The 12422-nt window shown below is 34.4% G+C and overlaps 1 protein-coding gene across 1 annotated transcript in view; it reads left to right on the forward strand.

Moving 5' to 3' along the window:
* Positions 1–12046, forward strand: part of KPNA4 (karyopherin subunit alpha 4) — a 60422-nt gene extending 48376 nt beyond the window's left edge. The window contains exons 13-17 of the mRNA XM_055410609.2: positions 983–1087; positions 3916–3987; positions 5240–5402; positions 8527–8621; positions 10020–12046. Of these exons, the coding sequence (XP_055266584.1) occupies positions 983–1087; positions 3916–3987; positions 5240–5402; positions 8527–8621; positions 10020–10118 (534 nt within the window). The 3' untranslated portion in view covers positions 10119–12046. The remainder of the gene's footprint in view (positions 1–982; positions 1088–3915; positions 3988–5239; positions 5403–8526; positions 8622–10019) is intronic.
* Positions 12047–12422: the final 376 nt, after the last annotated feature.

Raw genomic sequence — 12422 nt, forward strand, 5'->3', positions numbered from 1 at the left:
GGTGGTGTCATCTGCATATCTGAAGTTATTGATATTTCTCCCAGCAATCTTGATTCCAGCTTGTGCTTCATCCAGTCCAGCATTTCTCATGATGTACTCTGCATATAAGTTAAATTAGCAGGGTGACAATATACAGCCTTGACATACTCCTTTCCTGATTTGGAACCAGTCTGTTGTTCCTTGTCCAGTTCTAACTGTTGCTTCCTGACCTGCATACAGATTTCTCAGGAGGCAGGTCAGGTGGTCTCGTATTCCCATCTCTTGAAGAATTTTCCAGTTTATTCTGATGCACACATTCAAAGGATTTGGCATTGTAATGAAGCAGAAATAGATGTTTTTCTGGAACTCTGTTGCTTTTTCGATGATCCAGTGGATGTTGGCAATTTGATCTCTGGTTCCTCTGCCTTTTCTAAAACTAGCTTGAACATCTGGAAGTTCACGGTTCACGTACTGTTGAAACCAGGCTTGGAGAATTTTGAGCATTACTTTGCTAGCGTGTGAGATGAGTGCAATTGTGCAGTAGTTTGAGCATTCTTTGGCATTGCCTCTCTTTGAGATTGAAATGAAAACTGACCTTTTCCAGTCCTGTGGCCGCTGCTGAGTTTTCCAAATTTGCTGGCGTATTGAGTGCAGCACTTACACATTATCATCTTTTAGGATTTGAAATAGCTCAACTGGAATTCCATCACCTCCGCTGGGTTGTTACAGTTCATCAATTTCTTAATTTGTTCAGCCAAGTTCTTTATAGTCTTAGTGCTTGGAACATTTTCAAGAATTTTTTAGAAGGTTAGTTTTTTTCATTAGCAATTTGTCCAAGGAAAAATACGGATAAGGGGACAGGGAAATACAGATTCTGAAATTTTTTATTATGGAACTCATTCCATAGTATAAATCATTTGGTCATGGTAGTGAATGCTTTTTCCTGGTTCAGCTGCAGATTTTATTTTTCAGTAAGAAATATTAAAGGAATTTTTTTCTACAGGAAGCGGTGTGGTTCCTCTCTAACATCACTGCAGGAAATCAGCAGCAGGTTCAGGCAGTAATTGATGCCAATCTTGTACCAATGATAATACACCTTTTGGATAAGGTAAGAAAGTCATCTTGTTAGTATATGTGTGAGAGGAAAAGAACTTAATATAACTAATTATGTGTATATATATTTTCTGTTTAATTAGAATCGTTATAGTGGCATGAGTAGTACAGTAAAGTAGTATTAAAACTTTCAAGCAATTTTTATATACATGAAACATTTCTTTTTAGAAACCACTGGCCCTTTTTCTTATCATTGTTTTATCAAAGTTACCATTATCTTGGAATTTATTAAAAATCATATGCTTGAATATTGTTCCATGCACTTTACATATATTACCTTATTTAATACTGTAACTCTGTAAGGTCAAGAATTATTCCCATTTGACAGATGAAGAAACTGTAGTATAGACAAACTGCCCAAGATCAAACAGCAGGTAATTGTGCTATTTAGTCATATGTCATGTCATCACATGCTTACATTAACGTTTGGGAAAGACACAGTTTAAAATGTCACAATCAAAAAATAAAATACCACGATCACAGCATGTGGGATTTTTCCTGAACACTGATCTGTTCATTAAAGAGAAGTTATCTCTATCCTCTTTTCCTCCATGTTTCTTACAAACTGCTAGATTGGGTTCAGATTTTAGGGAAAAATATTTAATGCTCTAATGATTCACATGGGGAGATACATTCTGTTTATCCTACATTTAGTGATAATTTAGATTGACAAGTGAGCTCAGGTGTTACAAGACTGTTCCACCCATAATTATAATGTTATTCATCATTCTTTCACATAGTGGTTTTTAAGCAGTCATGATGAACATTACCTAGATCCCTTATTTTACTAGGAACTGCAAAATGATGACTTTGTAATTCTGTGTTGGGCGTGATTCTTCAGTAAAGAAGATTAAAGAGCGTTTCCTCATCAACTATTCATTTATTCTGTAATATATTTCATATAGGAAAAGCAAGATAAATGTTTGATTCCTGCTTATTATCATTCCATTTTTAGAATGACATGGTTCCCTAACAACCTCAAAAGGAGACTAGTACAAAGTCATTATGGATTTACATATATCTATTTTTATTATAAGTTTCAGTCCTTTGTAGTTAGTTATTCTTTCTGATGCTCAGGTTGTCCGTGACCAGTGGGAACCTCTTTTAAGTTTGGTGCCGGTGTTTTTAACATCACCCGAGTGTTTTTTGAGACCTTCCTACCTTTTGGATGTGACATGATTCTTGGGCTTTTTTTTTTTTTGGTATATTTTCTGACCTAGACCTAGAATTAACTATTTTCAGGGTGTCTTGGTTCCTTTTTGTAGCAAGTGGTATTTAAAGGTCATAGTTCAGATACTAAGGATGATCATTGCTACAAGATTGTCATGGTATCTAGGCTTGAGTGAATAAATTAGGAGGTAATTTTTTTTTAAGAAAATGAAATATATACATATTGTAATTTTTGTAAACATGAGAATTCATAAAAACAAATCATAAATGAAAGAAAGCTATCAGATATCACTAAGATAACTTTTTATTTTCACTTCTTTGATTTTGTGTTTTTATCTCATCTATGCTGGAAATCTTTCTGTAGACATAGTTACTTGGCATATATTGAGTTATATAATATAAAATCTGTCCAAATAACAAGACCACATTGATGCTAATAACATACTCCACTTTTGGAATTTCCTTGAGGATTTTTTGTCTTCAGGATATATTCCATCAATGATGTACTTAAAAATAATGTCACTTGAAATAATTTCTATATGTGTAGTTAAGCCACCAGCTTCATATGCAGTTTTTTGTTTCTGTGTGTTTTTATATTTGGGGAAATTGCTTCAGTTTTGGGGTTTTATTTTTCTTTATTTTTGCGCATGCCAAGAGGCTCATGGTTTCTTAGTTCCCCAGTCAGACCCTCAGCAGTGAGAGTGTGGAGACCTAACCATTGGACTACTAGAAAATTCCCTTGTTTATTTTGTTTTTGGTTATGTGAAGCATTTACAGTTTTCAAGTAAAAAATAAGTGCCTTGTTTTCAAGGTAATACACAAAGGTCTAACTTCGGTTTTGTCTGTTCTTCCCTTTTCTTTCCCTTAATTTTTGGGTTATTCTTCTATTATTTCTTCTTTAAATACAAGCAAATGTCTATGTAAGGTTTTTTCCACGTGCCAGGTTATATTTAGGATCACTGGATCCACAAATAGACATAGATATCAATTTGCTATATAATGCCCATTTATTGCAAAAAAGGTTGTGTACTGTTCTACACTGCTACCAGTTTTCCTGACAGATGGGTTTTCTCAATCTGATAAGTAAAAGTAGATATCCTACTGCAGCTTTTTTTTTTTTTTGAAGTATGGTTGATTTACAGTGTTTAGTATTAATCCATTGCAGTTTTTAAATTTTCTTGGTTAACTCTCAAAGGTGAGATTATTAAATATATGACTTTTTAAATTTATTTTTTAATTTGTATGAAAGTAACCTTTATAAGAGTAGTCTTTATCACAGTCTCATTAATGATGGATATTTTTATTTTTAAAACTATGTATTTAAAAAGATACTTTATTTTACCTTGACATTTCTTTGACTAAAGTAAAATTGTAACCTCCTTGTTTTTTTTAACTGATTTTATTGTATTTTATCATTGACTTCATTTGATATTATGAACAGCAATATCAAGTCAGTTTGTTGTTGGGAAAGTTCACAAAATAGAGTCTCCATTTATTTAGTGTAAATTGGGTTCAGAGCCTTATCTTTATTATATGAATACATAAAGGCTAGAAGAAAACCAGGGGGAGTATGCAGTTGAAAAATCATTTCAGGAAACACCTTTTCCAGTTTATCTTATATTGCAGTTTATATCCTTTACTTTGCTTTTATAGGGAGATTTTGGCACTCAGAAAGAAGCTGCGTGGGCCATAAGTAACTTAACAATTAGTGGAAGAAAAGATCAAGTAAGTTCAGCTCTTATATATTTCTCAAAACTGATAAGTAACAGTACTAACAGTTCTAAGATTTGTATTTCAGTAAATCATAATTTAAGATAATAGCAAGATAATAGACATCCTGTGATATATAAAAGTGTCACCTTGACTTCCTTTAGTTACATTTCATAGATGTGAAATGTTCTCTTTCCAGCTTCTTGGCCTACAAGAATTTTTCTAATCCAGGGTAAGATGAAGCACTTATCGTCAGGGGTTTTGTTTTTTTAATGTTAAGGAAAAATCAAGACTTTTGAGGTTAATAGGGCAGAATGAAACTGCCTCACACATTCTCCTAACAAATGAACAACAAAAATTATCTGACAGTAAACCAAGCAAGGAACTAAATTCAACTTAAAAGCTGGGGCTAGGAACTAGGGTCAACAATGTGAGATACCTAGGGCATAAAATTTAAAGAAACACTCACTCTGAGAGTTGTGCAGGTAACAGAGCTTAACATTGTGCCAACTGGCAAAAGAAAATGAGTTTTATTTATTTTTTATCTTCTGGCCACACTGCACAGCATGTGGGATCCCAGTTCCTGGCCCAGGGACTGCATGCCCATGCCTCCTGCATTGGCAGCACGGAGTCTTAACCTCTAGACTGCCAGGAAAGTCCCGGTCCCAGATATGTTTCATAGACAAGTAAAAAGGGGCAAATTTGGAGCGCATAATTGTCACAGATACGCCATAGACTGAATCCACTCAAATATGAATATAGAGCAGAATATAAATATATGGCAATAACTAATAAAATATAAAGGTAGAAAATTTGCAAATTTTATGGAACTATAGCATAGCAGATTGAGAGATGGCCAGGTATATGAGAGTGCTAAATGTTAAAGCAAAGAGAGGATGCTGTCACATTGAACAATTGTAGTTTAAAAAAAAATAATTATCTGGCCTCATAACTGACTTCATAATTTAATATTAAAGGAGAAAGGATCTTTGAAGGAAGTACTCCTTATGGCAAAGAAATGTGTCATATGAAGTTGAATGATTCCTTCATTTTCACTTTAGTTTTTCTTTTCTCTAAGTTAGTGAAAAATAAACGTACTGCATTAAAAAGAAAAGATTAGTTTAATGTAGGTTAACTTAACATGTGAGAAATGATGTCCTATTTCCAAATTCAAGATTATAAAGTCAGAATTATTCCAGTGAGATAACAGGGTGCGCAAATGAAATTCACTGAACATTTATTATATCATGGTGTTTTTCTTCTTCAGGTGGCCTACCTAATCCAACAAAATGTTATCCCACCTTTTTGCAACTTGCTGACTGTAAAAGATGCACAAGTTGTGCAAGTAGTACTTGATGGACTAAGTAATATATTAAAAATGGCTGAAGATGAGGCAGAAACCATAGCCAATCTTATAGAAGAATGTGGAGGTAAGTTTATTATATGCTGTTATTCCACATTTTAATGTTCTTTTTGTAACTACTTTTATTTTCAAATGCAACATTTCTATATTTTTCTGTCTTAGATAATCAAGTAATAGAATCAGATAAATACTATATTCTATATGTACAGTCCTGCTCAGCTTGCTGCATATGCTTAGGTAACTGAATTGCTGCCATATATTGAATAGGCACTGTGCTAAGATACTGGGATACTGGGAAGACAGTGGTGAACAAGACACAGTCCTTGCCCTCAAGGCATGTAGTCTAATCATGGAGATAAACATGAACTGATTTAATGTGCTGATTCCGTTCCGTCGCTCAGTCGTGTCCGACTCTTTGCGACCCCTTTGGACTGTAGCCTACCAGGCTTCTCCGTCCATGGGATTCTCCAGGCAAGAATACTGGAGTGGGTTACCATTTCCTTCTCCAGGGGATCTTCCCGATTACCCAAATAGAAATGTGCAACAAAGTGAAATACCTAATCTGTCCTGGAAGAAATAGGAAGTGACCTGAGCTGGATTTTGAGAGATGAATAAGGATTAATAAAGTGAAAAGGGATGAAAGGTGTTCCAGGCAGAGGTAACACCATGAGCAAAGTCTGAGGTGAGAAATAGCATTCAGCAAATTATAAGCAGTTCAGTGTTGCTAAATCACCAAGTATGAGGTAGAAACCACCCAAAGATGAGACTATGGAGTTAGCCATTGATCAGGCACCTACAATCTTAGAAGCTTTGTAGCACAGCAAATACTTTAAGGCAGTGGTTCCCAAATCTGGCAGTGTACCAGAGCCACCAGGAAGGTACACAACGTGCCTTAGCTTTCAGCTCTTAGGATGAACATCTAGACAACATGGAAGTTTCTGATGTGGGTGTGGAACAAAATATATTATCAACCTAGGTAAGCATGAAAGTAGAGCTATTTCTGATAGAAGTTGAGAAGTATGTGAAAGGAGAGGTAGCTAAGAATAGGAGAACCAGTATCTTCAACTTATTTAGTAGAATTTGGAAACTTGGAAAATTAATAGGAAGTAAGTGTTTTTGAAGTTACTTAAGTGATACGCAGCACACAGAGTGACAGTTAGAACAGCAACAACAAAATTCATAACTATCAAGTTGGGAACAGGAAATGGGAAATACTGTTAGGGAACTAATTAGGAAGTGAGTTCCAGAAAAGTTTAAAACTTAAAAAATGTAAAAGGAATAGTTAAAAAAAAATTTCCTATTTGTGTATTTTTTTCTTTTACCATATAAACCTTTTAATAATTAAAAATTTATTTTTGTAATTAATATAAAAATAGAGATCTTGAGCATTGCCTATTTCACTGGAAGTAAAGCCTAGCTTACAAATTTCCCAAAGGATTCTCTGCCATAGGGTATGACAAATCATTGGAAGGTTTTACCAGGGGAACTGATATGTTTAAATGGAGCATGGATGTGAGGGTAATGGAACCCTAGTAGAGACTGGCAGGAAACCACCTGGGAAAGTATATAACGATCATGCCACAATAAATGAAGGCGGTGATGATAGAGACAAAGGGGAGATGACCAGATTCAAGAAATGGATAGGATAGGCTTTGAAGTTTTTGACATTTTGTTATAGAGTTGAGGGAAAGGGAACTTTAGTCTTTCTCTCAGATTTCAAACTGTTGTTGATTATCACCAGTAAGAATACAGTAGAATAAACAGTGTAAATGAAGAATGGCAGATAACATTGTGTTTGTACAGCTTGAACTTTAGGTACCTATAAAATGTCTTCATGAAATTATCAAGCAGGTTTAAAGTTTTAAGCATCTGAAGCTCAGAAAAATGAAGCCATAGATGAGTACTAGTCCTCAACCTATATGTAAATAGTAGTTAAACCTTTTCGTGGAAAGGCCCCATAAGGAGAGTGTGTAAAGTGAGAAATATGCCCAAAGCAATTTCCTCCACTTAAGAAATAGAGGACAAATACTCATGAAAGGGGAATTTCACTTTAATTCAGAGATTTTTAAATTAATTATTATTCCTATTAGGCTTCCCTGGTGGTTCAGTTGGTAAAGAATCCTCCTGCAATGCAGGAGACTACCTGCAGGAGACAAGGGTTCGATCCCTGGGTCAGGAAGATCTCCTGGAGAAGGGAATGGCAACCCACTCCAGTATTCTTGCCTGGAGAATCCCATGGACAGAGGAGCCTGGTGGGCTACAGTCCATGGGGTTGCAAGAATCAGACATGACTTAGTGACTAAAACACTACAAAGCAAAACAGTATTCAATTTTTATATCAATAGGTTGTTTACATATTTTGCTTATGATTTAATACATTTGTTAGTATTTACAGGGGAGAATCCTCTGTCCCCTGAAATACTGTTGTTGATCATGATCATTTTTCATTATACTTAATAGCTGTCTTAACATTCATATTTGTTAATCATGAGTACTTAAAAGTTTTTTCTTACATGCTCACTAGAAAAATTTGGCAAATGCTACAAAATAAAAAGAACTTGCTTTTAACTTTTTTTTACTTTTCTTGCACCTTTGGGTTTTACTGTTTGTTTTGGGATGTTTTTGGTTTTTTCCTTTAGCCATGCCACATGGCTCATGGGATCCTCCGTTTCAACCAGGATTGAAACCAACTCACATGACAGTGAAAGCCCAGAGTCCTAACCACTACGCCACCAGGGATTTCCCAGCTTTTAACAGAACAATTTTACATACTATTACTAACTCCTTACAAACACTGATGTATGATACATCATTTTCTTCTGAATAGATAGATATCCCATTGCTTAATTTATATGTAGTTAAACACTCAGGTGTTTGGGAGGTTTTTTTTGGCTGCAGTGTGCCACCTGGCATATAGGATTTTAGTTCCCTGACCAGGAGTTGAATCGGTGCTCCTTGCATTGGAAGTGTGGCGTTTTAACTACTGGACTGCCAGGGAAGTCCCTCAAATAATTTTTTAAGATAAATATGCTGTATCTTTGTGAATAAAATCTTACTGTTTTTAAGATTCACCTTTAGAATAGATACCCCAAAATTGAATTATGTGTTCCCAAGATTATTGTAACCATTTTGCCACTGTGTTGTTGTTGTTTTAATATTATTATTATTTCAGTTCATAAAATTTCTTACAGGACTGGAGAAAATTGAACAGCTTCAAAATCATGAAAATGAAGACATCTACAAATTGGCCTATGAGATCATTGATCAGTTCTTCTCTTCAGATGATGTATTTAATAATCTTATTGTTTTCTTAGTTTTACTTAATAAGCATAAGTCTGGAGGAAATTTAAGTAGGACGTATATGTATGTATTTTGGAGGAATGGAATTGAAATAGATACGTAATATTTCAGTATTTTAAAGTCCTTTGGGGTATTAAAAAGTAGTATTAGCTCAAATGGCAAAAAAAAAAAAAAGAGAATTTTTTGGCAGTGAATAAATCAGGCTTTATTTTCCCTTGATATCTCTGTAGTTATATTGCTAATAGCCTAATGTGTTTATAAACAAAATAGTGTAGCTAGTATATCCTATGATAAATCCATTATGACAATAATTAGTTAATCTGTATTTGAATATATTGCCATCATTAATTTTAGTTGGTGACGACCAAAAACAAATGAAGATAAATAGATACGGTGAAAAAAAATTATCAAGAAATATAAGTTACTGTATAATGTATACTATAGAAGAATGTTTTCAGATTGTCAGTATATGGTAGTTGAAATTAAAGAATTATTTTTAGTATTATCTCATTGGGAATGTTAAATCTAAAATTATAGTGATCAGATATAGCCAGCAGTGGATTACTTGACTGATTTTCTCAACTTTTTAAAAAAGAAAATGGAATATTATTAAATGTTTTGTTAAGCATATATGGTTTGTAGATTAACTTGACAAGGACAGTACTAAAAAAGAATTAGACTACAGATTATCTGTAATACCTACAGATTATCAAGCTAAGTCCTATTTAGAATATAATGTTTGTTAAAAAGCATACTTTTTTAAAAGTAGCTTTTATCATGTATTAAAGTTGGATATTTTTAGAAGTCCTAATTGATAATTAGGTATACACAAAGCCTTGATGATTTTTAATACTTCAACATACAGGTCTTGCTTACTCTGTTACATTGTGAAAAGAATAATAAAGATGATGTGCCTCTTTATAGGAACTACACCACAGGCACATACTTTTGTGGTATTTCAACCGTTAGATATAAAGCATATAGAAAGAATATCAGTTATCCATTTTAATAGGGCTATTATGTTACTACTTTAAGCTCAAAAGTTGTCTCTAGTTGCTATTAAAATATTAACCGAAGAATACACTACTCTCCAAAAGTGGTAGCATTAGAATGAGTATACTCTCTGAATTTGAGACATAGTACCATCTCCAATCTCTTTGCTTCTTTCAGAAGATACCCATTTTGGATACTCTTTTCAGTTTCTTCGCTTTTGGTATCCCTTAAAAAAAAAACCTTTATGAAGTGTATTCAGGGTTCAAGGGATGGTAGGACAATGTTGGCCACCCATAATCTCTCATACTTTTTAAATGGAAGTGTTAACTACAAAACTGTGTTTTATAATTTAAAACTAACCATCACCTTCTTTTTTTCCTCTCCCCCTTAGATTGATGAAGATCCTAGCCTTGTTCCAGAGGCAATACAAGGTGGAACATTTGGTTTCAATTCATCTGCCAATGTACCAACAGAAGGGTTCCAGTTTTAGAAAGATGTTGTGGAAGTTAGGTACAATGCAGCACTGGGATATATATATATATATACATATATATAAAAAGGTTTGATCCATCAAGCTTGGCTCATGGGATCTGCTGCTGCATTAAATCGGGAAAGAAAATGTGAAGATTTCATTTGGAATCACAGAAAATGCCCAAATGAGGTCAAGATGGCGAGTGGGTGCGAGTGAGAATGAGTGGCAAAAAAAGTAATGAAAACTCTACATGGATGCTTATTTAGGTTGTTCAAAGTAAAAAGGGCTACAGGTCACAGATCTTCAGTGCCTGAGAAGGAACATTGACTTTGTATCAATTGAGGGGAAAGTGCAGTACTGTCATCTTCAAGCCTTGTAAGCATAAAAGAGAATAGGATGCCCATAAAAGTCAAAGGAAAACGAGCCCAGGCCTTGCTATGAAGCAGTGTGTGAGTGGACAGTGTTGAATGAATGTCTGGCTCAGTGATGGAGAGCCAGGTTCATCTTTCAAATCTGGGGCTCTTCATTCATGAAGCAGACTCCTAGTCCTGGAGTGACTGTGTACGAGAGTATGGTTGTGGTGCTGTATGTGAACGCATGCAAGCTTGATTTGCCTTCAGGGGGCTGATAACAAACCTAGTAAAATCATCAGAGTGAGATCATAAGTGTTACTGTACACTGGACATGAAAACAAAGACCAGTTCAGCAGCAGACATTGGTGTACTCTGCAGCCTGTGTTTTCTATTTCCCTTCCTCCCTGTTCCCACCCCCTCCTTTTTTTTTTTTTAGGTTTTTTTTTTTTTTTGTGGGAGTTTTTTTGTTTTGTTTTTAGTTTTTATTTACTTTACCTAGTATGGCTTTTTAGTTGCTTCTCAAGTCAGAAAACTTTCAGGAAGGTTTCCCTGTGCATTTGCACCAGATGAATGTTTGATGCTATGAAAAGCTTTCCATATCATCAAAACTAATTTGTGTAGATTTTTGCATGAAAAAAAAAATCATAAATTTCCCTCAAAATAGACTGTGTTACAGTACACAAGTTGCCATAATAGTATAAAACAGTAAAATGTGCTTTTAAAAGCCATCCTTTTCATTTTCAGAGATAACATAAAGATCTTTGCATGAGATAAATCTACAGCCTAGTTCATTTTTAGATTTTGTTGAGTCCTGTAAAGAAGAAGAAGAAAAAAGTTTCAGTTGTGGTAGAATACCGTGATGTGTTTAAATGTTACTTGTTTTCAAACTTTGTTTTCTATGAAAATGATATGGAAACTTCTAAAATGGGATTTGGTGCATATGTACTGCTGAATAAAGACCGATGAAGAGGTTTGAGTAGATGTACAAATCAAGTAATGGTTTGAACACCTTTAATAATATGCCTAATCTGTTCAATTGTTTTAGAATCTTTTTATCTTAGATGTAGGCAGCCATGAACAATCTATTTTGAGCCACTTTAGGGAGAAAACTTTGTATTTTTAAAACTTGCATAAAAGTTATGCAAGTGGTTTTTATAAATTGGAATAATACCTCAGTTTTGAGGTTATGCACACTAAATTAAATGTGACATAAATTAATTTGTACAAAAAGAACTCTTTATAAGGTGGCTCATTGTAGGAAATCCTGTGCCTTCCCCTTTGAGCACAAGTGTTGCATGAACAACAGTTTGCTATAAGAAACATACCAGATTAGCCACCATTAGCATCTATATCTACTTTGTGTTTAAAAATCAACTGGTAATTCTGAAACACTGTAGAATGGATAAAAATTATTTTGTGATCATAACTCTTTGTTGAACTAGAGTATTTTTGCAGCATTCCTTGTCATCAGAAACATGGTTAAAGTTTAAAACTAGAAGCAGCAGAAAACTAGCTTGTAAAATTTATCCAAGTAGAGTGCAGGCTAGGCTATCTTGGGGAAATAAACATTAAAACTCAAAGCAATGTTTTACATGGGGCATGTGTGTGTGCTGTGTGGATTTTTTTATATTAATGTCAAGTTAGAGTACAACTCAGTGGCTTGTGTTTGCTTGTCTTTCATAAGGTTTTAACATTGACCCAAGATTACAAAAGATATTTCTTAAATTCTTTAATTTCAGTATAGACGTATTAATATTCCAACTGAATTTATTCAGCTGATGCCATCTGTGCTTCTACTTCTTCCCTGTCCAAATCAAGATTCTGACCTTCCTTCACTCCTTCAGCAAAGTGGACTGAGAGAGACAACCTGAGCTATATTTTAAGTATTTCTTTAACTTCAGCGTATGGCTGCAAATGATAGAGTGCACACAAAGTATGATTTTACCAGTGGCGTAAGTTACCAGAAGAT

The sequence above is a fragment of the Moschus berezovskii genome, chromosome 1 (genome assembly GCF_049115385.1).
Source record: "Moschus berezovskii isolate FMDL1 chromosome 1, NW_MosBer_1.0, whole genome shotgun sequence".
Classification (NCBI taxonomy): domain Eukaryota; kingdom Metazoa; phylum Chordata; class Mammalia; order Artiodactyla; family Moschidae; genus Moschus; species Moschus berezovskii.